Source organism: Labrus bergylta, chromosome 4 (assembly GCF_963930695.1).
Source record: "Labrus bergylta chromosome 4, fLabBer1.1, whole genome shotgun sequence".
Lineage (NCBI taxonomy): Eukaryota > Metazoa > Chordata > Actinopteri > Labriformes > Labridae > Labrus > Labrus bergylta.
In genome coordinates, this window is record NC_089198.1 from 13,911,362 (window position 1) to 13,939,352 (window position 27,991).

Consider the following 27,991-nt stretch of genomic DNA (forward strand, 5'->3'; position numbering starts at 1 on the left):
CTCCCTGTTGTCACAGTGATGAAAAAGAAGCACTCTGCTCCATCTTTAAAAGAAATATCCACCTCATCATATAATTTCATTTTGTTAATGTTCCTTTGAGCTGCTTTCATTTATTCTTTGATATTTTCTCATGGTCAAGTTAATGCTGTAACTTTAAACTACCAGAAGGTCCTTACTCTATTTCAAAACAAAAGCATTGTTGAATTCAAACAGCAAGTTAAGTACTCCCAGCTTAAGCAGGTAAAAACATTCAAAATAAAAGCCTCAATTGTTATTCTTAAATACAAAATAATGGAATTACAACAAGATAAAAACCGTGATTAATTGCAATCAACTATTGATATTTACAGCAGCAATGAATCGCCATTCAAAATTATAATCCTTAGTTTAAATCAGACAAAGTATCAGTGAAACAGACAAGTACACAAAAAAAGTTAACACTTGAAGAAGCCAGAGACGAGTAACTCCAATATTCTGTGAGGGTAAAATTTTATTTTTTTCAACAGAGTATGGCGGCTTTGAATGAAGCAATGTAACACTTGCTTTTAGTTTTAAAGCAGCATATTTTTCTGTAGGGATACTTTCCATAACTGTGTACGAGGCTGTCAGTGACAAAAACAAGCACATTTTGTAAATGTACCTTGACTTGGTGCATTTACCTGAAGGATAACTTTGCAGCTGTTACAGATGTGTTGTAGCTGCAAGCTGAAGAAAACTACTGGAGCAGCTTGGTAAGGGTTTTAACCTGCACGTTATTTAAAAAATGAAACATTTGGTCCAAATGTTTGGAAATCACTCTTTGAGATTGAGCATTTCATTGTATCTTGATTAATACAGTATAACAAAGAAAATAAAGTTTATTTTTGATTGTATAAACTTGTAAAAATCTAAACTCAGTGGTACAACAATAATGAGCCACATAAAAACTCACAAATACAAATCTTTATTTGATATAAAAGGCAAACAGATTGTCCTCATCATTCATGTGTTATACTGACAGCACACTGCTCTGCACTGCATATTTACAGTGTTTGCCTTCGTTTTCTTTGGAGTTGTGGTTATACTGTATCTAACTTCAATATGAACACACGTGGAGGAGCAGCGGTGGGAACAAGCTCCACATCAGCTGAAACTCCAACATTCAGGAATGTTCCAATAATTTAACACCACAGAGTTTATTGTGTTATCCTGTGTGGAACAACTCATCCTGCTGACGCTCTGTATCCGACCTGAATCTGACTGTAACACAAGAAAACGTGAAAACAGAGACAAACAGTATGTAACATATCCTATATGAGTACTACTGCACCTGTACTTCAAGTAAAAAATATCATCTCAGAAACATTGTCAAGGCACTGTAGTGATTAAGGATGTGTATAGTTACCATAGCAACACTTGTATTACAGACTATGAGTAAAGGTTTGACTATATGAACACAGAGCAGATCTGAGGGTGAGATGTATATCAGGGGTCAATAGTCATAGTATTGATACCCAGTGTATTTGGGTACTTAGGCTACCATCATAACTATTGTTGTTTAGGGCACATTAACACTTTTTAGTTCAACTGAGTCGTTGGTTCAGACAGTTTGCACAATAAACAGTTGTACACGTTTGTCCTGTAACATGCATTTAAAAAGAGTTTATATTATATTTCATATTATATTTTTTAACAATATTGTTTTGACTTGTTAAGAGTTAGATGCGGTTTTTTCAATACCACTAAAATGTGTGTTCAGTGAATATGAAGCCACAGCCAATCGGCAGCAGCTTAGCTTAGCTTAGCACAAAGACTGGAGGCTGAGGGAAACTGCTAGCCTGGCTCTGTCTAAAGGTGACAAACTAATGACCAACAAATCTAAAGCTTTCAAATCAACATGTTTGATCTCATTTGTTTAATCAGCACCAAATATTGAGGTATAAACATTAAAGGTCCGGTAACAGAGATTTTTTATAAAAGTGACTTCTAGAGTCCAACAAAAAAGTGGATTGTTATTCACTTTATCATGTTTAAGATGTATGAAAGAAAAAAATGTTTAGAACAAGTATTTAAGAGATGTTTTAAGGCAGATGATTTACTTCAAGACAAAGACAAGCTAGCTGTTTCCCCCTCACTATCATACTGAGCGAACAAACTGAACACTTTACTGTAATCTACAGTAAAGACATGAGAGCAGTATCTGTCCTAATGTCCAACTCTTTACAGGAAAACAAAGAAAAAACTTTTCTTGAAGTAACTTCAAATTACAATTACAAAAATGCCCAAAAAAAAAAAAAAAAACATTTAGGAGAAGCTTTTAATAATTCACTCCCTTCATGAACCATGACACATTTCTCCTGCCGCCAAGACAGAACACAAGCAGCTTGTACAACGATAATTATTATCAGAATGGATATCATCATCCCAGCTCTGATGATGTCGACCACATTATGTTTTACTGCTCACCTTTACTGTACGTACAGGTATGTTGAAGAGCGAACAACAGAGCGAACATAAATACCCTTATTCAACATTAATACAGAAGTTTATGTGAATGTTTAAATGTACATTAACATGCAGAGGAACACGTTTGATTAAATCCAGTGAGAGTGATTAAATGTCACTTTCTTTCTTGTGTCCATAAATATTTGTGGTATTCATGTTGCAGTATCAGTAATCTTTGATAACTGGCAAGCTGCCAATGCAGATACAAACAAGTATGGACTTTAGAAAAAGTGTGTTTTTTGTTCATAGGATTGACCATATTGACCTATACTATGACATAATCTCATTCAGCCCTTCCATTTTTCTCCTGGAGTGCATCATGACTTTTATAAATGTATTGTTATCCACAACAAAGCAAAGCTTTTTTTTTTTTTTCTTTTTTTTTTTTAAAGGTAATGATTCTGCACCCGGTCGACCGCAGTTGGTCATTGTGTCTTTGGTAGACTTATTTGGTCGAAGAACCGATAATTTGAAGCAGGAAGATGAAGATCTGGACGATGTCGACGTAGATGGAGAGGGCGGCGAAGACGTACTCCTCCGGACTGATAGAGTGCTTCCTGTTTCCTATCAGCAGCTGTGTGTGGTACGCTAGGAACTACAAGACACACAAGAAACCCTCAGAACAACAGTGTGAAACGTGTTCAGTGATACATAACGTAACACAATGAGAGCATTTCAATAAAACACTCACCATGGTGAAGGCTATGGCTCCTATTGCTGCATACAGCATGTGAAGCCACAGCATCTGCAACAATAAAGAACACCATCAGTAAAATCATTAAACTAAAACACAAGATATCAGTATACTATGTTGTATTGGCTGCAGATTAATCAGATCAAACTCACATATTTGAAGGAAAGCACGATGGTTGTAATGATGCCCGTCACAAAAACTACGATCCCGAGCACACAGAAAAAGCCCTGGCACTTTGTGAAATCCACCTGGAAGAGAAAACAGCAACACATACGTTTGATTAACAAACACACTGCAGCCATATGGAGATGATGACACACACACACACACACACACACACACACACACACACACACACACACACACACACACACACACACACACACAGAACACAGTGTACCTTTGTCTGGAAGCAGAAGACGGTGACAGCGATGCAGACGACAGCAGTGATGCCCAGAGCGAGAAACACTGCCTTTGTGTCGTAAAAACTAAAAACAAAGAGCAGCAAACAGTTAGGCCTGTAGGAAAAAAAGATGCAATGTTTATGTAATGCCAAACAAGCTTCGTTTTGTTTACCTAGAAATGCTTCCAGTCATGTAGGACAAAGCCAAAGTCTGTCAAAAATAAAGAAATAAACCATTATTTTTAATCAAAGAAACGCAGCATTCCTGTAACAGACTTGAACAGCTTTTCTTATAATCTATAAATAGTACTGGGGGGAAATTTATAATAACTAAAACATGATAAATGCAATATATTAAGATGCATTCCAGTGCTTCAGACATTAATGTCATGAAGTATGTCGAGCTTTTGTTGAGCTGTAACGTCATTCACAACCAAATGTCTAAAGAGTTGAGGCAGAAAGACAAATGTGAATAGAAACTATAAGATGATTAGCAAAACATTGAAACCCTGTAATCAATTTAAAATAGAAGAAAGACGTCATGACTAATGTGAAATGTTGCTCTTTTTTTGTAAATTAAATGCCCATTTTATCTGCTACGTTTTAGAAACAGGTTTGTGGATAGGAAGATGAAAAGAAGACCCTTAAAAGCTGAATAAAAACAGATCTCCTCTTCTGACAGCTACAAATAGCTCTTCAAGTACCGCGGTACATGGAGCCATTTTAGCCCACAGATCTGATAAAATACATATCAACAAAGTGTCAAAGTTGTTGTGCAAACAAAGCCCGAGACAACCTTGGTGACTCACTTCAAAGTAACGTAAGCTACAGAAGTCAAGAAATAGAATTAATCCAAGTTCAGGGAGCGGCCTGTGATGACGCCTTTCCTGGTTAACAAGTCAACTACAAACCATGTGACTTACAAAGATGAGCAGCAGAATGACGTTCCATGGAAACTTCCTCCTGCAGACAGAGCGGTCATTACAAGATTAAAGCTGCTGCGAGGAGTTCTTCACTTTTCATGCAACAGACTGAAATTGGCATAGATTTCTCTTCATGAGCTACAGAAGCAAACACACCCGTCCGCGTCAACATTACTGATTTCTATTTTTTTTTTTTTTTATGTGGTGACGTTGTTAAAAACACTACTTACACATGTACAGAGTGTACATTAGCGGAGTTTCCTTTGTTTACAGGAGGCACCCAGATACTATGATTGACTTCTTTATACTTACAAACAGTCACACTCACCGGGGGCCCTTACAGCAGACCAGCACCATGTGGGTAATGAAGTACACAGCACTAAAACAGATATATGAAGATGAAAGGGTTAATAGTCACACACGTTCTCTTTAATCCATATAAAACTGCATATCTGACTTACTATGACGCCCAGTAGATGGCTTGGTTTCTCTGTACGAAATATCGGACAGGCTCGCTGTGAGAGACAGAGGCACAATTACAGCGTGATACACACAAACACACATACATACACACATACATACACACATATACACTGACACAAATACATACACACATGTACACTGACACAAATACATACATACAAACATACATACACACATGTACACATACATACACACAGACACACAGACACGCATTCAAATACACATTCATTCAAACACACACATAAACATACACATTCACCAACACATACACATACAGACACACACACACACACACACACACACAGACACACAGACACACATGCACACATAAACATACACATTCACCAACACATACACATACAGACACACACACACACACTGACACACAAACACACATACAGACACACATTCAAACACACACACACACAGACACACAGACACACATGCACACATAAACATACACATTCACCAACACATACACATACAGACACACACACTGACACACAAACACACACACATACACACTGACACACAAACACACACACATACACACATACACACAGACACACACACACACACACACACACACACACACACACTGTTTACTCACACAAATGTGAATACTGCCACGATGGATGTGGTGAGGAGGAGCTGAGCCGCCAAAATCATGTACACCTGAAACACACGTGAAGACAATAAAAGTGTTTTAGTTTCATCAACACGGCGCATTCTGTCCACAAGACTAACATATATGTAAATAAATACAGATGACAGCCAGGGGTGCTTAGCTCTGTGACTCGATATGTTAGACACGGTGGTTTGTGTGACAGTGTGTGTTTTACCTTCCTGATGAAGGCGTGTCGAATGCTCATACTGTCCCAACCGCCATCGCTCGCCGCAAAATCATCACCTGTGACATCAGCAGAACAGTAATATGAGAAAACTGACCACAGCGCGATAAAGGGAACATGTTCTTTATCCTCACTCAGAGCTGACGCAACATGCCGTAACCACATGTGAACTGTTCAAGTCAGAAAGATGAAGCATTATAGTGAATGTCCACAGATGTTGTATGGATGCCCAGTTAGTGGGCTGAGCAGCAGGATGTCTCTCATGAACACCTGTGACTGACGCTCTGTTTCAGCTGCGGAGCACCCGTCTGTCTGTCTCTAGTGACCCGCAGGTTCACTCTATCTAGCTTGTTGCCTGTAGCTGTCATAACAACAGCAGTATGGACCCAAAATGAAAAAGTTGAGTTGTGATTAGATGAACTATATCAAGGGGCAGATTTGTAAAACAAAAAAAGTGTAAGTACATGAACTGCCATGACTGTCTCCCGAGGACGCTGAGAGTTAACACTGAATTCCTCATTCAAGTTTTATATCTTAATCAATATGCAAATGACACAAATGAGCTTGACTCATATTAAGTGACCAGCAGGATTCACATTAACTTAGTATGTTAGTCTCTCCTTGTTGTCTGAACCTATCTATAAAGTGTGGGTAGTTGTGCTGTGATACCTTCAGACAGAACCAGGCTGACTTTCCCCATGTTTCCTCAGAGAGACTAGCCATCTCCTGATTGTGCCTCTGTATTTGCTGTACTGATATGAGTGGTATTGATCTTCTCATCTGAATCTTCCTGAATGTGGTTTAACTAATTTAAGCCTCAAACAGAGTGATTTTTTTTTACGAATATAAAGATGCATTCAAACTTTTTTCTTGACTACATTCAAATTTGGTGGAGGACTTTTTAGAAGAGTTTTTAAGCCCAGGTGTAGGTTATGTTTTTCTGAAAATAGTCAAGCCAGTGTAACTTCTGTAACGTCATGGCAAAGTACCAAAACATGTAATTCTTCAGAGAATAATCTAAGGTGAAAGCCTTCAGTTATCGGGCTCCTCTCCTCTGGAATCGCCTTCCAGCCGGGGTCCGGCAGACACAGTCTGTATTTTTAAGAATAGACTTAAAACTTTCCTTTTTGATAAATCTTATAGTTAGGGCTGGTGCTGGTGTAGACCAGCTCTTAGTTATGCTGCTATAGGCTGAGACTACCAGGGAAACTGGCACCTTGAGCTCCTCTCTCTCTCTCTCTCTCCATATACAGTACATCATATTACTGCATGTATCTATCTGTAAATCTCAGTCACTAACCACCTACTTTCCTGGAAGCTCTCTTAGGCTCCTCAAGATCGTTGGTTGACGGCCTGCCAGAACAACCCCCCCCCCCCCCCCTTGCTAAAGTGCTCATGATGGATAGGCCGGATCTTTGTAACATAACAATGAGTAAGGTCTTTTTACCTGCTTTTTGTAAAGTGTCTCGAGATAACACTTCTTATGAGTTGACGCTACACAAATAAAAATTGATTGATTGATTGACTGATCATACATCACACAGTCTTACCAGAGCTCAGGATGTCTGATGGGATGGTGGGTGGCATGACAGGGGGCATAGGCGGGGGGTTGGGGTAGCGCCCCCCTGGGTGCCCAGCAGGGTGAGGCTGTCCTTGATATGGGCCAGGAGCATAGCCTCCAGGCTGGCCTGGGTACAGGGGGGTGTTTGGACCGGTGGGGTAGGGAGCAGGGGGCTGACCTGGCTGCGGACCACCATAGGATGGGAAGCCATACGCAGGGGGTGCTGGGTAATTCCCACCCTGAGGCGGGTACAGCGGGCCCCTGGAGTCGTCATACCCTGGAGGGTAGTCTGACCTGGACATGTCACCTGTGAGGAAGGTAGAAAGAGACGTTAACGTGTGATTCATGTTGGAAAGCTGAGAACCAAAAAAACAAACCATGAGATGCCCGAGTGAAATATGTTGTGGCATTAGTTTTTTAGAACGTTTTTTTTAATCAATTATCATCAAAAAAGGAAGAACACAAGCTTTCAAGAACAATACAGATAATAAATTAGAATTCCACTGTAACGTCTGTCAACATGAAACTGTCCCAACAAATCCAGCAAGAATCTAACTGCGATGAAGAAGACATTATAAATCAAAACAACAAAAATGAATAATTAGAAGTCAAGTATTGCGTTGTAGTAATTATTATACTTTAAGAATTTTAGCTGACATGGGGGAATTGTCTCAGTTTTAGTACGCTTATATGAAATTAAATAGAATGTAAGTCTGTATGGAAACATTATGAACTTAAGCCTGATTTATACTTCCACATTTCCATTAATATACACTCATCACAGATTATCACACACACACACAAACACACAATTATATAAAAAAAAGTTTATAAAAAATAATGTCATTTCTTTTATTGTTTCTTTGGACATTTCAATGAATTATTAAACTTCATTTCACATCTCTTTTAATGCTCTTGTTGATCATAATGTTCTGTTTTTACATGTTAAGCACTTTGACTTGCTCCATGTATAAATTATTCTTTACAAATAAACATGCTTTTAATTTATCTTCATTTATTGCACTTCATGTTGTAATCCTAGAATTATTAGACAATGTTATCACTGATTGCAGAGTTTGTTCACATTACCCAATGTTTCCTTTATCACACGTGCTCTTTAAATATATCTAAATACATCTCATGAAACACATTGACAACAACCTAAAAAACTTTGGATTGGGGCAAAGTTCAAATCCTCCTTTCCCGCATGTCATTCCCCACTCTCTCGGTTTATGACTCTATCCACTGTCCTGTCTCTAAATAAAGGCATTTTTTTTTAAAAAGCCCAAAAAATAAATCTTAAAAAAAAAACCTGTGTGTTGGTTGTGGTGTGATCTAATCATTACTTCTATAGGCTGGAAAACATGAATAAGATGCCCTTTCCTGTTGAAGGTGATGATGTTATTTTAGGAAAAGCCTCGAAAGATTCCACATCACATTGTCCAAAAAGAGTGCTGTTAATCACTTACTACCCCACAGCTCTTCATGATTCAATATTAAAGGAAGCAGTGACTGCCTCTGTTAGTTTAGTTGGGAAACATCTCGGACAGTTTATATATATATATTTTTCTTTTATCAAGCCTGACTTTTCAAAACAAGTATGCAATAATCCAGGCTTCAGTAACCTACAGCAGGCCTCAGACCTGAGCGTTGAGCTGCTGTGAATTATGTGCTCACAGATTTATCCAACACCAACATACGCCCGAGTTTTAATCTCAAACATTTGGGGTGAATTTATGCTTCTGCTTAGTAAAGTGGTTCCCAAAATCCCACCATAGGCCCAGAAATCACCACAAACACTTCTGAGGGAAATGTCTAATAATACACCACACATTGACACAATGCAGTCACTTAGAATATAGTCTAACTTTTCCCTGTTCCTGCCGTGATAATAAAAAAGGGCTGTGGTAGTTTTACAGGATACTCTTAAGTGCTTTAGCAACAAAACAATCCCACTTTTTACAATGTCGATTTGAAACACATTTTCTCCCACAATGGATTTAACATTTCTCCGATGATCTTTTCTATTTGCTACTTCACAGAAACTCAGGCAGCACATTATTTACAGAGACCGGCCTGTGTTTTTTGAGATGCAAAGTGTTCCCTGAGCTCTGTTTTCACTGTGACGTTTAGGGGACTAAACACAGTAAAAGAATTCAACAGCTGGCTCCACCTCGTGCTGCAGTTTCATCACATCCAGAGCACCAAGCAACAGGCCCCAAAACACTGCATGGAAAAAAGTGCTTCAGAGTTTGAGCAGTCAAACAGCCTCAGAACAAGACGCAGAGCTGATCACAGCTCGGGTCAGTGCGAGCACTCAGCAGACCAGAGGACTTAAGGCGTGTTTGAAAAGGAGGGCGTAACGCTTCTTAAAAGCTGACATTTAGAGGATAGAGGTCATAGACGTTGGAAAATGTGTTGTAGTGATAAAATATATCGTGGCTTTTGTTGATTTCCTACTAATCTCAATCCAACCACAGAGTGATTACATTATGAGTCAATGCTGTCAAGTTTTCCTCCTTCACAACACTGACAACATTAGTTTTGTCCACGTTGCTTCTTAAACATGTCTTCACACCTCACTTACACAGAGACCCTGTCATGGGTTTACTGAATAACAGAAACACCTCACAAGATAAAACCAGAAAGAACCAGTTTGTGGAGGTCCCTTTCAAATTGTGTTTGAGTCTGTTTTGAGTTTTGATTTGACTTGGAAATAGTCAGCTGTTGATGTTTATATAACCTACATCTTTCACCCTCTTTATATTAGAGAGAATGTATTGTTGTAATCGTTCTGTATTTGGCCTTCATCATGACACTTCTCCTTTTAGAATCATGTAATGCTGCAACACATGTCAGAACATCCTGCTCTGTATGATTTATGATTCATGTTTTTCATGAGTGTGGGGCTATTTAAGGTTTTTTTTGTATATTTGTATAGGGAGAGAAGAGGTTCTTACATGTTTTGTTGTTCTCTATGGGTTATATCGTAATCCTGCCTTCTATTGTAAAAGAGTTAATATGTTCAAATCTAAAGGGAGGTGTGGCATCATCAAATACAAGAGAGTACATTTGTAACTTTCATGATATCTGTTTTTGCTCTTCAGTGACCTTCAGGCTAAAAATAAATGGTTAGGACAGCACTCTAAATTTAGTAATTTTTTGGGGGATTCAGCACCCAGTTGTTTTTGTTTTTGTTGAGTGTGCTTTTTGTCTATAAAAATAAATGGTACCAGATTCTGTGAGATCTCTTCCAGCAGATAAAACACAATGAAAACATTTTGAAGACATATTCAAATACAAAGAGCACGAGGGTTAAAACCGATATTATGATTTCTAATTGAAAACTGTTCGGACCAAATGTGATAAATTGTGATTAAAAAAAACTGGCATATGATTAAAGAAGAAAATAATTGTGGGTGAAGATACCATATGTTACATCAAATAACCTTCACATCAGTTATTATCTAAATCATTTTTATGGTTTTGCATATTATAAGTTCTCCTTGAGATTAAGAATTGAATTAAGGTAGAAATACATCAATTGTTTTAAATAGCACAGTTACATGTTGAGTATTGAGCTCTTTTTAAAGCTCCTGTGAGGAACTTTTGATTTGTGTTGATTTTAGCGCCCCCTTTGGACGCAGCTGAAAAATGTCTCTCTTTGCTTATTTGTCCTGAACATGTATTACTCCAAAATTTTTCCCACATACACTGTGTGCCAGCAGCGCCACTACGCTCTGCTACGTTTTAAATACGCCGCAAGTCTTTTTCCGACGCCGCAAGTTGCAAGCACGCGTCAAGTTAGACAGAATAAAGGGAGCCAGACAGGAAGTCAGAGGAGGACACACACACACACACACACACACACACACACACACACACACACACACACACACACACACACACACACACACACACACACACACACACACACACACACACACACACACACACACACACACACACACACACACACACACACAGAGTGTGCGGCCAATTTCAAAACAAAACACGAGAAGGACTCACTATGGTATTTTTTCCATCACTTTATCAACATTAAGTCAAAACAGGCACCAAAAGAACAACACATCAAACACGTACAGACAAAGCAGCATGTTGTTTGCACGTTTTTCTCGTTATTCCCGCGTGATCTTGTAGTCCTCCTGGGATGCGTGTTCAGCATATCAGGGGTGCGCTTAGAAAACCGTGGTGCTGACGGCATGTGGAAATTGGGAGTAGGAAGTGGTTTTTGATCACATTTTTTCCTGAAGGCTGTTTCTGAAGCGTCCTGTTAATCACTTCATCAGTCTCCTTCTTCCCCCTGCGAGCAGTTTCAGTACTTTATACTCTGATGTTCTGACTTTGGAAATAAGCGTCGGCTCAATGAATTGTAGAATTGTAATTGCAACAATACAGAAACCATGAATGTTATCGCTGATGGTCTTGTTGTCTGTTTTGAGTTTTAAAGAGATAACAGTCTTTATTTCACTCAGTTTAATATCCACCTAAAAACGCCTCACAGGAGCTTTAAAAAGCTAATTATGGGTTTTGAATAACCCCGAAGAGGACTCATTTTTTTATATGAAATTAACTAATTCAGTTATTTGTATCATCTCACCTGGAGGGCATTTCAGCAATGTTTATATTATATGTGGAAAACTAACTGAATGAACTAACTGAGAGGAATGCTATTGAACCACAAAGACACGACAATACATAATAACTAAGGGAAACATGTTTTATTTCTTTACTTATTGTTAAAAGTCAGATTAAGTAGGCCTATTGCCCGTGGTTCTTGTGTGTTTCAGGTGAAAGGCCCTGTGGCTAGCTTGGTTTCATATCCTACTGGGACACTTTAAAACCAGTTTAACATCAGTGTTCATGGTTACTCCTGTACTTCTCATGCTGTGACAATATGTCTGCACTACATTTCATCTATTGACAAGTTGAAGTTTGTGTTCTGCTTGCAGCTCAAAGTAGGATAGAGTGTGATAGTGAACATAAAAGTAGCCTCAGGGAGATATTTATCAATGGATGGTCTGCCTCCCGCCACCCCCCACCCCCTTGCTCCCTATCCCTCTTCCTGCATCTTATCCCATCTCTCCCCCTATCCCTTTCCAACCCCGGCACAGTCTAGGCCTGTGAAGGCTGTTTTATCATGAGCCGGGGATCCAGCCAAAGATCTCTGCCTTTTAATAAGGCAGTTTTTTCTTACCACTGTAAATTTTGCTACTTTGCTAAAAGTGCTCATGATGGATAGGGCGGGTCTTTGTAACATAGCAATAGGTAAGGTCTTTTACCTGCTTTTTGTAACATAACAATGAGTAAGGTCTTTTTACCTGCTCTTTTGTAATGTTAACAGACAAAGAGTAAGGTATTTTACCTGCTTTTTATAAAGTGTCTTGAGATAACACTTGTTATGAGTTGACGCTATACAAAATAAATTGAATTGAATTGAATGTGCAACCCAAAATAAATGATCATATTTCAGATACCAAAGTTTAAAGACTTTTGTCTAAATATACATTTAAATCAAACTATATTCTCTGGGGTTTACTGGACTGTTAAACAAAGATGACTGAGCTGGGTTTTTTTTTTTGACAAACAAGTTAACATGTCCAGAGCACACAGGCTGACCACACTCCACCCTATTCACCAAAACCTCCTCTCACAAAAAGCCTTTTCAGGTGTATGACGGACGGCAAAAACTAAACACACCCACACTGCTATGAATAGCCACCACAAAATACACGCTCCTCATCACACCACCAGCAGCAACAGATGAAGTCACAAACTGACACATTTAACAATCGTTCCGCAGCTTCAAAACAACATTAACTCAACAAATTAACTCAACTTACCGATTTAAGAGACAGCGACGTCGGAGGAAACCTGCTCGTCTTTATTCCGTGCGTCAAAATGAGGCTGAGAGGGTTTTTTGGTTTTTTTTTTTCCGCTCTCAGTCACGCCCTCTCTCCGTGTACAGAAAACCCTCTAAAGTGCAGCAGAGTCCGGGTACAAGGTTGAACTTGTTCAGCAGCCTGTCAGTCCGTCCTCATGTGTGTGTGCTGGGTGGTGAGCTGTGGATGTGAAGCAGCAGAGAGAGCGAGAGAGAGAGAGAGAGAGAGAGAGAGAGAGAGAGAGAGAGAGAGAGAGAGAGAGAGAGAGGAGCTTTTCCTGGAACAGTGAAGTGCAGCAGGGTGGAGTCCACAGGAATCTGTCACACACACACACACAGACAAACACAAACACACCCAAACACACACAGATACACACTCGGAGACACACAAACAAACGCCCAGTGTGTGCGTCTGTGCTGGGCTCAAGGCCTGCCGGGTTTAGCTGACTCATTTTCAACAGGCTCGTCTCATGTTACAACAACATACTAGGTGCGTTTACTCTCTACACTTACTGTGTGTTTTATTTAGTATATAATCTAAACACACTACTGTACTTGATCATTTCACCTCACTGTGTCTGTAAAATAGATATATTTATCTTTTATCATCATTCCTTGATCTGAGATGAATCAGTTTTGTTAAAAACAAAATGATTTTTTTTTGTGACAACTTTACCTTAAATGACACAATCCTAAAACAGCACAACTGGATTTCATGTTTTATTGTTTGAACCGGAAAAATAAATGATTACATTTGAGTTTGTTTAAAGCAAAAATAGACAATAAAGTTCTTATCTATCTAAAGCAACAAGTATTTTCTAAATGTATAAACTATGACAAAATGATGACTTACTGTATTTATCTCCTGATACATTAAAACAATGTATTTAAATGGCTCTTGAGACATATTATGTACCTTGATTCTATGTTTTTCATAAACACATACTCTCTTCTCAAGGTAACAACATTCAGATCCATACATACATTCAGCTATAGTTTCTTTCACACATGCACATCACTCGTGCAAATGTCAAGGAGGTTAAATACTGAAGCCCTGAGCAAACATGCATCCACACATTTTATTTACTGTGATGGAATATGTGTAATTGCCGGTTGTTTTCTTGACATCACGACTTATTTTTCTTGTTATCTGCAGATAAAAGTTAATTTGTGATTCTATTGTAATATCAAACTGCTGTGTTAGTGTGTTAGCAACATCCAGGACTTAGATGTCCTGAAATGATCTAGAAAACGTCAGGAGTTCATGTGTGAAAGGGGCTGCAGAGAGACATTAAACACACATACTCATACACACAGAAAACAATTCTGGTTTGTGAATCCTCAATGTGCCACCTAAGTAGCGTTGCACTTGGTCACAGTGGCACGTCAAACGTATTTGAGGACGAGCTGCTTGGTGAGGGTGTACTTGGGCTCGGGCATTTGTTTGTGGTTTAAATAAACTCCTTTGCTGACCTCCCTGTTCACACGTGTCAGCACAGAGAGAATATTATCCATCTGCGAGCTGCACAGAAAACATCAGAAACATACATTTTAAAATTTGCTCAAAATAATCGATGGTTTATTTGAATATAATATCATCATTATAAACCCCACTTCAAAAAACCTATCCCTTTAATCCTAGTAGTATTAAAATAGTATTGAAGACTAACTTGATTTTCCACATTTCTAATTAATCCGTAGCTTCTGAATAATAAAAAGTCAACAATCAGAAACTCAAACCCTGCATCGAGTTGTCTCTCACCTCTCTGCTGATTTATGAAGCTGCCTGCAAAGCTCCTGGATGTAGACGGATCCAAAGGAAACGTGTCTAAACGACTTGTAGTCCTGCACGGTGGCCATGCCCAGAAGGAAGTCGGCATCCGAGGGCACTGTCTCTTCAAGCACAGGACCAGCATCTTCCTCCAGATGGCTCTGTCTGTCTCCGTCCTCGTGTCTCGGCCTGGGGGGTAACGGCACGGCTCCTCCCTGGTAGCCCTTTCCCTGGCACGCCTGGATGAAAAACAGTTTGGGCTTCCCTGCTAAGGTGGGAGCCTTCTCGCTCGTGAAGGGCAAAGTCAGATCTTTGATGTACACCTCCTTCTCATCAGACCCGTACACACTGCCCTTTTCTCCGTGAGAAAGCACGCAAATCACCTGAGGACGGACACAGACAGGTTTTTAAATAGCAGTTGAATTAGGCTTGAATTTTATAAGATCCCTAATGCCAAAACTGAGCTGGATCTAAACATGAGATGATTAAAGTGCACGCTATCACACTGAGCCACAGAAACATGTAGGCTAGCTTTGCTTTAAGGTGTGATTTGCTGGACAGGAGGACTACAAACACTGTGTCTTTAAGGAAGGAGTAGATAAAACATTTCTCCTACTCTCTCTCATCTGTGTGCTTTGGATCAATAGAAGGGTTTCTACAGTGTTTTCCCAGCAGAATATAGCAGTGAACTCTAAACTATATGATTATATTTAATCAATGTGATCTGGACCTGGACCAGCTCAAAAAATGAATGAAGGGTTTGACCAGTTAAAATGAATGAACTCTGATGGTTCTCACTGAAACTCCTCAAACAAGGACTGAAAAGCTTCCAGTCAAATGTCACAGCAATGCATTTAACAACCTACAGTACTAGAAAATATTAATAAAAAAGTTAAGCCCTTCATTTAAATTAAACACTTGTATTGCCTTCTGAGAACTTTTGTTGAAAAAAAAATACATTTCTGTCTTTCCTATCTCCTCCTGACCGTCGGTAACCCTTACTATTCATATTCATATTCACTAGAAGACATAAGAGGTAAGGATTTGATCTTGTGCTGTATTTCTAAGCTGTCAAAGTATTCCTTTAGATAACACAACATAAATCCTATAGTGATGGTGTGACTGTTGTTACTGCTCTGGAGGTTTGTGAAACTGCTCACCAAGGCATCTTCCTCTAAAAAGCTCCTCTTGCTCAGCTTTGTCACTTCACGCTGCATGGCGTCTGCAGTCAGGTCGCGATGAACCACCATGGTAAAGCCGAGCTGGGAGAACACTTGACACAGAGCCTCTGCATCACATTAGAGAGAAAAAGAAATAAGAACAAGAGTTTATGATTTATTTTAAACGATCACATAATGTTTCTTTACTGACAAAAGGGATTTCTTATTCCAGTTTTTCAGATTTAGAATTGGTAAAAGCCTTTTTCAAATGTTTTAAAATTAAATATAACAATCTGACAAATTAGTTTTTTTTAGCCAATAGAATTGTTATGTTGTCCCACCTCAACAAAATGCCTTTAAGTGGAGGTAAGCGGCACTAACTGGTTATTTGCTCCAGCAGGAGGGTAACATCTAAAAGAAAACTCCATGTTGACACCACGTTGCTGCTGAATTCACGACGACCACCATTCATCTTTACGCGGGGTTTCCCAGCAGTGTTTTTACACTGCACTGTTTATGTTTACAGGACTCATACAGACGTCTTCTTTTTGTGCTCAGGTCAATCAGCAGTCTCCACTGCACTAGGATATTATTGACCCGAAGTTTCATCAGTGAACACAAACTTTTAATTTGGTTTAATTACCTTTAACATGAAGATATATTGTAACACATCAACAGGTTGAATTATAAACTTAAATTCTTTGTTGAGAAACAGTGTTGTTATTGCGTGCTAGGAATCCTCCATTAGGTTTTAGCAAGAGTGAGTCACCTTGAGAAAGGAGAAGGAGGGGTTGACCTGCTTAAAACTGTAACCAGACAATTAAGTTTGGACACAGGCCAGTCTTGTGTGCTCTTGGTGAATTGAGGTGAGACAACGCTGATGAAATATGAGGCAGACTTTTTAAAATACATTTTATGTCTGTTCATTTTGACAGATATTTTTTTTTAAACGCTATAAATGAAACTGTCGGTTTGAATGATTATGATGACGTTGATCTGCCAATAAAGATTGATAATTAGTGAAATTAATTGTCATTCTACAATCTGGCTTCAACTCACATAAATTTCCTCCTGACTCTGTATGGATCGGTCAGAGTCTAACCAGCACTTTTTTCCTTCAGGTTTGATTTTACAGATCACAAACTTGATGTGAGAAATGGTGTAAGCTACTTTCAGGCCCCATTTTGTGCGCATGCAACGTTTATGAATGAGACCCCAGATTACATAGCTGGTTGATGACAATGATACAAACCTTCATCCTTATCAGACCCTCCTCTTGTTCTCAGACCCTTTAAGAAACTCTTGTTGTTGATGACCACACACTGTCCTCGAGGGCTATGATTCATGGCGTAATATTCCGTCTGAAGGACAATTCAGAACATTAATGAACCATAAAGTTGAATGAATGCATGTGAACATGGGGTTGTGTGAATGATGACCTGATCAGGAAGAGAAGGATGCTCAATCTGGGGTCTGGGGTTTGCGTCCGAGTACACACTCTCTCGTTCACCTGAAGAACAAAACAGCAGAAACGTACCTCTCTTTTACGTGAATGATCAAATATAAAAGCATGACAGTGAAGAAGAGAGGAGAGTTTTCAAGCTCTAAACTAGACATGAGTACTAATTCATCTATGGCTGTGTCCTGATAGAAGCAGCAGTCAGTGAGACTTACCACCGGGCTGAGTCTCAGACACAGACATAGAGGGCTGAGTCGGACGAGGGGGGTCGTTGGACCTCTGTGGGAAGAGAAAGTCCTCAGTAAACTAGCTCGTCATAGGATCTATTGTGTACACAAACACACATTTACACACACAAACACAGACACACATACCTGGTGATCCATGCTGAAATGAGAAGGCTGGATTAATCCTGAAAGAGAACAATCATTTGACAAATGAAAGAAAAATATAACATAAACGTTTGTGGTCTCTACATAACTGTGTGTAAGTAGTGAGTGTGTGTGTGTGTGTGTGTGTGTGTGTGTGTGTGTGCGTGCGCGTGTCTTAGTTTGTAACATACCTTGCATGTAGAGCTGCACAGTTTGTGCCAGTTCTTGGTCTAACTCCTTCACTACTGAAAGCAGCACGTCAAGCTTTTGATTTGACAGTAAACCAGTCCTTTCCATTTCAGCAAACACATCCAGTGGTGTCTGTAACAGAGAACACTGTTTGTGTGTAGAAGAGCACTTCTTATACCATGATCAAAGTTATTAACGCACTTCAAAATGTGCTCAAATAAGAGCATGATTATGGCCAGTATTGTCTAATGTCTAATTATTATTATTATGTAATTATTATGTATTAATTATTGCTGATAGCAGAAATGAAACCGCATCAAGTAAACATAAAATGAACCCTTCTTTGTAACTTAATGGCTGCACGTTTCTTCCGTGATACAACATGTAACATGCATAATACAAAAAAATAAATATAACAACATGTAATGAGTAGTCAAAAAATGGTTGAAAGACCAACTTGGCAGCTGTGTAGTTAATCCCTCATAGCTCTGAAGCTTGCCAATATTTAACAACTGGTTCACAATAAATGGGATCATATTTTTCTAAATGATCATCGTGCTATGTTGAAATGACTTGAAACTAGCATGGAGAACATACACTTAAAGAGAAGACGTTTTGTGAGGTAATTAATCAACAAACATGTAGCGTCTGTCACAGCGCTCTCACTCTGGCTCTCTCCTGATTGAGGTTCAATAATGTGCTATTGATACTAAATCATTTGGTACCAGACTGTAAACATGTTGTGTCTGCTGTAATAATTGACATATTAATGGCCTTTTACCATTGAAGGCAATCTTTGAGCTGGCAGACAGTGGCAATAAACAGCTGACTCTGAGGGCTGAAAACAGTGAACTGCATTGGTTTTTGTATGGAAACTGGGCACTGCCAGCACAAAGACTGTGTTAGTGGACACAGGCCCTTATGGGGATGGGGCTCTGATGGATATTCCTCGCCTTAAGCTGGTGTAACTCAAGAAACGTGTGTTTTTTGAGCTTCAACTTTGGATTCTATTTTTGACACCAGAGCTGATCTGGTTTCATATCTTCTTTTTGCAAACAGTGGAGTCTCCCCCTGCTGACCATTAAAGGCCATTTAGGAAAATGTCTGGAGGGAGCTGTTATTTGAATTTACCCAGACAGGAACAAATATTTCCTATTATATGCCACATAAAAACAATGTAATAAATGCAAACAGCCATAAATCAATAGAGCTAAGGATGCTTAAAATGGCAACGAGAAGGTGAGTATTGATCTTCATAGCTATAACTGGACCTTAGGACCCCTGACCAGTTCCAGGAACCCTATGGGTTCAGACCTACCTATGTTATATTTCATCTTTCTGGTCATGTAAAGGGTCTGCTTATCATTATATGTAAAAACCAAAGTTGATCCAAGACAAACTAGCATCAGTGCTGATCTCGAGACAAAGCCATGAGAACAAAGGATATCATTTATGTGGCAGCACAAAACATGATCACTCGAATTTGTTTTTTTTGACCACTCTCCTGTGCGTATAAGAGTATGTTTCTGTCACTTTGGACCTGTGAAGACCTCGTATTTATACTAAACAAGGAGCTAAGATCATCAACTACATGCGGTTAATGTTAACAAAATGTGTTAGTTATGAAGTAGAAAGTTGTTATGGTCTTGTTGTGCAGATAAAAATGACAAAAGTTAAACATTTATCCATTTAACCTCTATTCAATTTCTCACTTGAAGGTCAATAAAGAAACACTGGAATAAATGCCCAAAAATACAAAACTATCCAAGGTGGTGAGACGTTTGTATGCGTCAAAGATACGGAGAATATCCAGAAGATTAAACACTTTATATTGTAGGACTGTAGGTGTGGCAATCTAGGTAGGCATGTTCTCACCTTACAAGACTCAATTTGTCTTCTGTCCAGCTTTCCGTCCGGCCTTCCACTCAACAGGAAACTCATCTTGTCAAAGTTACTGTCAGTCATGTTCTGATGTATGTTGTACAGCATCACACTAAAGGAAAGAGCAGAGGAGTGGAAACCAGACAAATGAGTGTATTTGAATCCTACCGTCCTGTTATCTCTTCTAGTTACTCTTCATGTATCCTTTCTTTTACCTGTAGTCTGACAGCCGGCGGCTTGCATCTGTTTCTTCTGGCTGCCTGCTGTCCGTCTCCAGCATGGCGAGGAGGTCTGCTCGACGGATCGTATTGAGCAGCTGAGAAAGAAAATCCCCGTTCTCCAGTAGACCTTTTTCCTCTAGCTTCAGGAACAGATCTTTAGCATCCTGGACCTGTACCAGAACGGCCAACAAACAGCAGAAAATCTGTCAGAACACAAACGCTGAAAGAAAAAGGATGCAGTAGCTGATAATAGTAGCAATGGTGGAGAAATGATCTGAATATAATTCGGTGCTTAGGCTACATTTTGGAATCGCAGAAAGCGGGTTTTGAGTTAAAAGAAAGGAATTGGTCCATGTCACAGTTATGAAACACATCAAGCTGAATCGGAGGCCTGTTTCTACAGTTCTTTTCATACAATTTAATTATTTTCTTACCGTAGCTCCCTTGTTTCCTTCCAATAATATCTTTAGTTCTGAAGTTTGTCTTAAATATTCCTTAATTTTTGGTATTTTTATTGCAGAAATAGTGAAAAATATTTTGTTAGATATTATAGGAAAAGGGGGGGGAGCTACATTTTGACTAAGCAACACTCTTACTTGGGAAATTTTGCAGGATTTCTATATTTGAAAAAATAACATTTACCCAGATAGAAAAAAATAAAAAAGAAGCAAACTGCACGAGTTCTGTGGTTCTCACCTTCTCTAGGTGTTTCCTGTTGACAACATCACGACACAAGAAGCAGAGAGCCGCCACCTCAGAGGAACCCAGCTCCTCATCAATGCGTGACAGCTTCACCCTGTCCATCACGGACCCACTCCCACCAGAACAGCCCTGGAGATCAATGTGCTGTTAGGTTAGCAAACATTCAAGACATAAATACTCACACCATTCAACAAATATCACTGTGAGACTCTGCAAATCCCCAGGCACCATAACATGTTATGAAATGTCTTTCTTGCACTAGACCAGCTCTAGATTTATTGCGGCTACATAAAATATCCATTTAATGGTCAATGTATAAACACAAGTTTACAGTATCGTTGGCACAAACCAAAACCTCAATCCATATTGTCATCTTTAATATGTCTGACCAGTATATCTGCAGAAGAAAACAAATGTATGTTTCTCTTCATATAACAGAGAAAAGATTGTTTTCATGTTAAATGTCAGGAAAAGTTCAGTAACAAATTGTTCATCATGTTTTCGTTGTCTTTTTTTAAACTCATCTACATGGGGAAGTTGTCACACATTTTGTGATATGAGTATAGTATTACAGTAAAATATATTAAAATATGGTCATGTGATACCACTTGTGATTTACACTCCTGTGACATATTTGCATTTGGTCTTGTTTGGTCTAATGCTATCTTACTTATTCCCTTTTATGTTGTGCTTGATTTGATGTTTACTCTTCAATTCATTGTTTTTTATTTTACTTTTGAAAATCACTTTTTAAACTTATCTTCGAGTGCCACATCATACAATTTACTCGTGACTACATCAGTTATTATTTAGTAATTTTACAAGAGAAACCATTTTGGTGACTTCGACACTGGGTGCGGTGACGTTACAAAAAAAAACAGCCACGGTGAAAAGAGACCGTCTGGCTGACGTCACTACGCTGGTCACGTCACGTAAACTTACGCAAATATAGTTCGCTAGTTTGAAAAGTTTTCACTGAAGAGTTTAAACCAACACGACATCACATGGATAATGTAACGTCAAGTGGATTAAACATGACAACAGACTAACTTCATTAACTTTAACATCATGTACAGAAAGTTAGCCAGGCTAAAGTTACTACTGTCCAACAGCTTTAAGTCAATTTACGAGTTTAAAACTTTAAACTTACCGCTGTCAACTGCCGTCAAAAAAGAAAAAAAATATGTGTCTCCTATAATTCAGCAAAACTTGACTCTCTTAAGGGCCAATACATTAAAACATTAAGCCTAAATTTAGTTGTGTTACGTGTTTTCCTGCCTGAGCCGCTCAACTTTCGTTTCACTTTTCTGAACATGACAGGACACTTTATTTCACCTTCAGAATAAAAGCTGTTATTGGTAACTAAGGAGACGAAGAGAGATTTTAAATTTTATTTTAGAGTAATGCTTTCTTCAGCTAATGTGAAGGTTTTAGCGACAATCTACAAGTTACCTACTTTGAGGGGTATATTACACTTATCTTTTGACATAAAACAAACGATACCTTTATTTTGAAAACAGTTTCACTGTTTCCTTTTCGGAGTTAGCCTGTGGTTTGGCAAACATGCAACATCTTGAGAGGACTTTTTGGATGGTTTTCAAACAAAGTGAAATAAATAAGGAGGCCTCATCATGACCTACAAGAGTAAACAAGGCCATTAGAGACAAGATTTATTATTTTCAATTCCTCTGACAGCTGCCACGGTGTAGGTGTCAGACATTTCTGTTAACAGCTTAAAGAAAACAGGATAAGTTTTTTTTCCAGTAAACATTACCTTTGTGAACAGGACAAGATCAGAAAAAAGATAAGATGTACTGTTATGTCCATGGGGTCCTCCAAAATCAACACAAACCAAAAGCTTTAAAAGGGCCCGACTTGAAAGCACTCTGCCCAGACATGAATGACAGGGTCCCAAAATAAAACAAACACAAATATATCAATAAACTTTATTCAGATCTATAAAGTTAATTTTAAGTTAACTAGGTGTAAAAGTGACAGTTCATCTCCTCCGTGTTAACTTTTAGACCAATAGTTATCTATCACTGCAGGGGGGAAAAAGAGCAAAGAGCAAAGAACAAAGAACAAATGCAAATGTCAAACTTAGTCTGAAGTGAAAATGAGAAATCGACAGGAATCTATTCAATGGTGTTTTGAACAGGTGCTGTGCTGGCCTTGGTTTGCTTCAGAGCGACAGTGGTTTTAGGCTCGCTTCTGGAGAACGACTGGAGGCAAAAGGGAGAAAGTACTCTCTGGCAAACTGGACGACATCATCGGGTTTCCTCAGCAGCAAGAACTGCAGGAAGTCAGATATGAGCGCCCGGATCTCTGGATGCTGTCTGAGGTATGAGGTGTGGTTGGCTTTCAGCTCCTCCTGCCATAACAAGACATAAACAAGCAACTGTAATCTTTCCTGACCAAAGGATTTTTTTTTACATTGTATTACTTTTAACATGATTACCTTTCTGTCCAAAAACTTGGAGCACATCTGCATGTCTTCTTCCCAAACCAACGGGATCTTCTCAAAACCTGACAACACACAAGTAAAAAACAAACACAAATACTTTATTACTGACTCTGTTTCCTTCAAGAAGGGTCTACTTTCTGTTTAAATAATAACCTCTTTGTAGCTGTGATGGCAGCTGCAGAAGCCTCATGGTGACCGGTGATCCCACCTGCACTCTGCTGGCCAAGTGCCTGATCAGAAAAACAAAACTGCTCATTAACTTTGTGATGTCAAATTATTACTTTTTGTGGTAATGTGTTGTACAAAGATCTACAAAGCATCAAGCTCAAATGGATGGACTTGTGACGAATACAGAGATGTTTCTAGGGTTGCCAAAGATAACACCATCCAGATTTAAAAAACAGAAATAGAATCAACTCCAACATTTCTCTTTTCCTTGCTCTCTCTGTCACACACACACACACACACACACAATACATCACCACATTTGGCCATATCCAGATCCCTACAATTAGACACTTTTTAACCTATAGCCACACGTGTAGATATCACAGGTGGCTGAAATACTAACCCTGAATGGGATTGGACTTGATTTTTTTAAGTGTAAATGCATATCAGGCTTGGCTAGCTCGTAATAATTGAAAGTAGCCCACAAATTAAGATAGCTTTCTAAGTGAACAAGGAAAAGCTCCAACATAGTAAAGTTAAGTTTAAATAATTTCATACTGTCTTGCAGCGATCTTGATAACAATTAATCACAGAAAAACACCAACCTGTGGGAAACTCATGTGGTTTGATGTAGATCTGTAGATCTGTGAAATATCTTTTTAACTGAAGCTAAGCCGTCTGCTTTGGTTTCATATGAAGCTAGAGACTGAACTGCTGAAGAAAAACTCTTACCTGCTGTAATGTGCCCATATGGGTAGTGGTTAAAGCTTTTATGTATTAGCATTCATCTAAACACAAGTTTAAAGGTCATATTTTACAATTGACATCATTTTTACATGTTGAGTTTGAAGGAAACCCTCAAAAAGGAAACGCATGTCTCAGTTAGTCCTCCCTGCCAAAATAAAAAGTACATGCATGTGTGTTGCATGTTACACATTGATAGTGTCATGGCTCTCTCACTCTGGCTCCCTCCTGATTGAGGTTCATTCCTTTCACCTGCTCTCACCTGCACACCAGCTCTCCATCTCCTCATCAACTCAGCAGTATATATACCCCGGCTCTCCATCCACTCATCGACAGATCGTTGTATCAACTACTGCGGTAGATGACGGCTCAGGCTAAATTAAGATTTTGAAAAAATCTTTAAAATTAATCTTTTTGTGCTTGCTTTGGTTTTTGAGTCTCATCCTGTATTTTTCCTTCGCTTCAGGATCACCATTCACCCACCTGCCTTCCTGCTCAGCCATCTGCCTCAACCTGCTCTCTGGACTCAAAACTGCTCAGCCACGCTCACACCCTTACTCTGGTCTGGTCAGCCTTCATCCCCTTCACTCTGCTAACCTCCAGAATCTTCAACCCATCTTCATCTCCATTTGCCGCAATAAACCTCATCACCAATCAACCCCTCTGTTTATGTGTCCTGCATCTGGGTCCTAAATTCACTGGTCGTAACAGATAGAGACAATCAGTCTTAGTAGGAGTCCTTTGAACTAACACTGTTTCTCAGAGTCTTTCATTGTTTTGTCTGTCATAGCACCTGTGCAAACCAGCGTCCTTAAGTCAACCGGGATGATACAGAAATCTTATATCATGTCTTCTCAGGAAAGTCCTGCAGAGGCTACCATTGGTCTGATCTACATGCAAGACTCTCCTCGCAACAGCATAATTTCATATTGTTTGACTATGCAGCCCTTTAAGCAGCAGCAAATGCTCCAGTAATTGACATTTGGCTTACCCATCACCCAAGAAGTAGCTCTGCCAGGTTGTTGGGCTATCCTCCACAGAGTGAACTGTCCTCTCCAACCCAAACACCTCCACCGTCTCACCTCCAACATCCAGCTGCTTCAGCCCCAGCTCGCTCTGACCAAAGAGAGACAAGTAATCGGCGTTCAGCTTCTCAAACAAAAACAGAACCTATAAAAGGTTTTATATAGTTACTCACAAAAGTGGTGTTGATGATGTGCAGTCCTTGGTCCAAAGACATAAAGTTCATGTTTTCTGGCACTTTCTTCCTCAGAGCAATCAGACGCATCAAGAGCAAGTTTGAACCCTCAGTTACCAGACCTCTGAGGACTGACATGGGATAGGAAACACTCTCCTTTGTCACCTCCTGCTCACACACAAAGAATTATAGCAAAATATAGCTAGCATATCAGCAGTTTTTTAAAATCTCAATGCTATAATTCAATGAATAGTTGTGTAAACAAAAGCAACCTTGCCATAAAAATGACATAACTAAAATCTTGTTTATTCTCTCACCTCTCCTACAGTGGTAACTTTATCGATCACCATATGGCTGTCACGTTGCACCATGTGACACCTCTTGTCCAAACTCTTGCCCTCGAGCTGAAAATGAATTTAGATTTAGGTTTAGAGGCAAATAAAGAAATACGAAGGCAAAATATTGGAAGCCCAGCAGGAATAGGTTTGTATATTTAAAAACAGAAAGAGGCTGGACTCTAAGATTGGAGAGATGTCAAAACCAGAGACGTTTGGGTTCACGCCGAATCCCAAGACTTGATTGACTTTAAACAGAAACAATTGATATACGTTGAATTTTGACTGGAAAACTCTAAATGAGATATCCTTCAAAACCCCAATTTCAGTACACTCCAAACTCTAAAGTCGGACTGAAGTTGAATTTTCTTTGGATATTTAAAATCTAAAATCAATGTTATTGTCGTTGTTTGTGTGTCTTCCTGTCTGCCTGTTTCTCTCTCTTTCTTTTTTTTGTGATCAATTTGTTATTGATGTTGTGTGATGAACATTGTCATTTACAATAAGGAAAAAAACAAAAAGTTGTGGTTTCGTCAACAGCCCACGAATATACAGGAGAGAGGAATCATATACACAATCCCTTATACAGTACATATCAAGAGAGATGAAGACAGCAGACAAAGGGGCAAACAAAGATTGAATTGTCACTCTCCCCTGGATTACCACAACATAGAAAGATGTGTCTTTTTCTGTCTCTATCCTCTTTGGCCCAGCAAGTCATGGCAGATAGGCTAGCTGTTAATGATGAGACCTTGCAAGACTTTGGATTCTAGTTACTTAACAACACAACTTAAAACCAATACAATATTCACATACAAAAAATGTTAGAATGTCAAGTTGTGTCATCAATAATAATGTAATATGATGCAATGACTCACCTTGACAAACTCATGGTACTCTTCCTCCAGTACCTCGAGCTCTGTACTCAGGTAGGCTGGATATGAGGACAGAGAAAGGGAACGAACATACTGAGACAGCTGTAAATAGACAAGATCAACCTGTTCAAGCAGCTCTGGCCTCTCCTCACCTGTCACTGTTGTTCCACAGGGGTTATCATCAATGGTCCCCTGGCTCTGAGCATGCAACAACATACAGGGCTGCTGGCCCCTGTGTGAAAACTCCACTGTAACTGAGAACTTCCCCAGATCTCTGCCTCCCTCTGATACAGTCACCAGAGAGTCTGCAAACACACACCTCTGCAGCTCTTCAGGCTCTGCAGAGAATATCAGAAATCTTTAATCACAATGGATAATTGTTGTTTAGATCCCCTCAATGCTTCAATGAAATAAACGTCAGCTGTTGCTAATTATAGCGTGAGGCTCAAGAAGTGCCAAAACCAGTTGTTGCTTCTGGCAGGCACGCAGTTTCTACAGGGGTCGACCCTTCACGACACACCAGCCTACAGTAGCCTATAGCCTACATAGACAACCTACCTATGCTGGACATGAATGAGACAGCTTCTTCAGACACTTTCAGCTCCTGTCCGTGGTCTGCGCCTTCAATTCCCACCGAGGCACCTGTAGGTCTCTCTTCTTCCAGAGGGGCTTCCATCATTATCGATGCCGTTATTTCACGGCAGATAATCCTGATAAAGGTCTCAACGTGGCGGGAACAGCCTTATATGAAAAACGTTTGTCGAGACAGACGGGTTGTTTCGGTCATTTTCCAGACAAATAGCTCTTTCTCTGTACTTCGGCTGCAGCCCCTCTTCCAACACGGAAAAGCAGACGGTGAAATTCGAGTTGTTATGGCAACGACGCCGCATTACCGTAGAGTCGTTTGTATGTGCGCAGCCGAATCTAAAAGCAAGCTATTACCAACCCAACCAACCCATGTGCTCACTTCATTCATTTCCTCATATGTGATCCCATCCTAAATGTTCCGAGTGAGCATACTATTCAAAATAAAAATAAAATATGTTATGCTATTATCACAGTTATGATTAAAGGAGCAATATGTCAGATAACTATTGAATTAAATCATAAAATTCCCTTAAAAGCCTCAACATTTTTCTAATAAGCTCCACG

The 27,991-nt window shown here is 39.3% G+C and overlaps 3 protein-coding genes across 4 annotated transcripts; all 3 read right to left on the bottom strand.

The window, feature by feature from the left end:
- Nucleotides 1-472: 472 nt before the first annotated feature.
- Nucleotides 473-13,543, bottom strand: LOC109975927 (protein lifeguard 3). The gene is made up of 12 exons (XM_020626157.3): nt 13,264-13,543; nt 7,389-7,706; nt 5,830-5,897; nt 5,598-5,662; nt 4,966-5,019; nt 4,833-4,883; nt 4,505-4,544; nt 3,755-3,792; nt 3,579-3,666; nt 3,331-3,426; nt 3,176-3,229; nt 473-3,079 (listed from the first exon to the last, which is right to left on the bottom strand). The coding sequence occupies exons 2-12, from the start codon at nt 7,699-7,701 to the stop codon at nt 2,930-2,932; spliced, it is 1,017 nt and encodes a 338-aa protein (XP_020481813.2). The 5' UTR covers nt 7,702-7,706; nt 13,264-13,543; the 3' UTR covers nt 473-2,929.
- Nucleotides 13,544-14,008: 465 nt separating this feature from the next.
- casp8 (caspase 8, apoptosis-related cysteine peptidase) lies at nt 14,009-22,373 on the bottom strand. 2 transcript variants are annotated; one of them, XM_065953795.1, is made up of 12 exons: nt 22,206-22,373; nt 21,050-21,199; nt 20,348-20,523; nt 20,127-20,244; nt 18,254-18,383; nt 18,066-18,103; nt 17,907-17,970; nt 17,672-17,742; nt 17,485-17,593; nt 16,233-16,360; nt 15,064-15,455; nt 14,009-14,823 (listed from the first exon to the last, which is right to left on the bottom strand). In XM_065953795.1, exons 2-12 carry the CDS (start codon nt 21,155-21,157, stop codon nt 14,688-14,690), a joined length of 1,470 nt encoding a protein of 489 aa, XP_065809867.1. In that variant the 5' UTR covers nt 21,158-21,199; nt 22,206-22,373; the 3' UTR covers nt 14,009-14,687. The 2 variants fall into 2 exon arrangements, with proteins under 2 accessions (XP_065809867.1, XP_020505295.1); XM_020649639.3 differs by having other exon boundaries at nt 21,050-21,184; nt 22,206-22,372.
- A 614-nt stretch (nt 22,374-22,987) lies between these two features.
- On the bottom strand, nt 22,988-27,987 carry catip (ciliogenesis associated TTC17 interacting protein). The gene is made up of 9 exons (XM_020649976.3): nt 27,398-27,987; nt 26,992-27,177; nt 26,843-26,898; nt 25,947-26,033; nt 25,630-25,797; nt 25,423-25,547; nt 23,673-23,749; nt 23,514-23,581; nt 22,988-23,426 (listed from the first exon to the last, which is right to left on the bottom strand). Exons 1-9 carry the CDS (start codon nt 27,516-27,518, stop codon nt 23,238-23,240), a joined length of 1,077 nt encoding a protein of 358 aa, XP_020505632.2. The 5' UTR covers nt 27,519-27,987; the 3' UTR covers nt 22,988-23,237.
- Between the last annotated feature and the right edge of the window lie 4 nt (nt 27,988-27,991).

Excerpts from the sequence above, each read along its gene's own strand:
- LOC109975927 (XM_020626157.3), bottom strand. The coding sequence starts at position 7,701 with ATGTCCAGGTCAGACTACCCTCCAGGGTATGACGACTCCAGGGGCCCG. Across the intron at positions 4,545-4,832 it reads GTCTGCTGTAAGGGCCCCCG|GAGGAAGTTTCCATGGAACG; the intron begins GTGAGTGTGACT and ends CTCTGTCTGCAG. Across the intron at positions 3,793-4,504 it reads TCATTCTGCTGCTCATCTTT|ACTTTGGCTTTGTCCTACAT; the intron begins GTAAGTCACATG and ends TATTTTTGACAG.
- catip (XM_020649976.3), bottom strand. The coding sequence starts at position 27,518 with ATGATGGAAGCCCCTCTGGAAGAAGAGAGACCTACAGGTGCCTCGGTG. Across the intron at positions 27,178-27,397 it reads CTCATTCATGTCCAGCATAG|AGCCTGAAGAGCTGCAGAGG; the intron begins GTAGGTTGTCTA and ends TATTCTCTGCAG. Across the intron at positions 26,899-26,991 it reads CTGTGGAACAACAGTGACAG|CCTACCTGAGTACAGAGCTC; the intron begins GTGAGGAGAGGC and ends CCTCATATCCAG.
- casp8 (XM_065953795.1), bottom strand. The coding sequence starts at position 21,157 with ATGGACAGGGTGAAGCTGTCACGCATTGATGAGGAGCTGGGTTCCTCT. Across the intron at positions 18,104-18,253 it reads TGTGCAGCTCTACATGCAAG|GATTAATCCAGCCTTCTCAT; the intron begins GTATGTTACAAA and ends GTTCTCTTTCAG. Across the intron at positions 17,594-17,671 it reads ATCCTTCTCTTCCTGATCAG|ACGGAATATTACGCCATGAA; the intron begins GTCATCATTCAC and ends ATTGTCCTTCAG.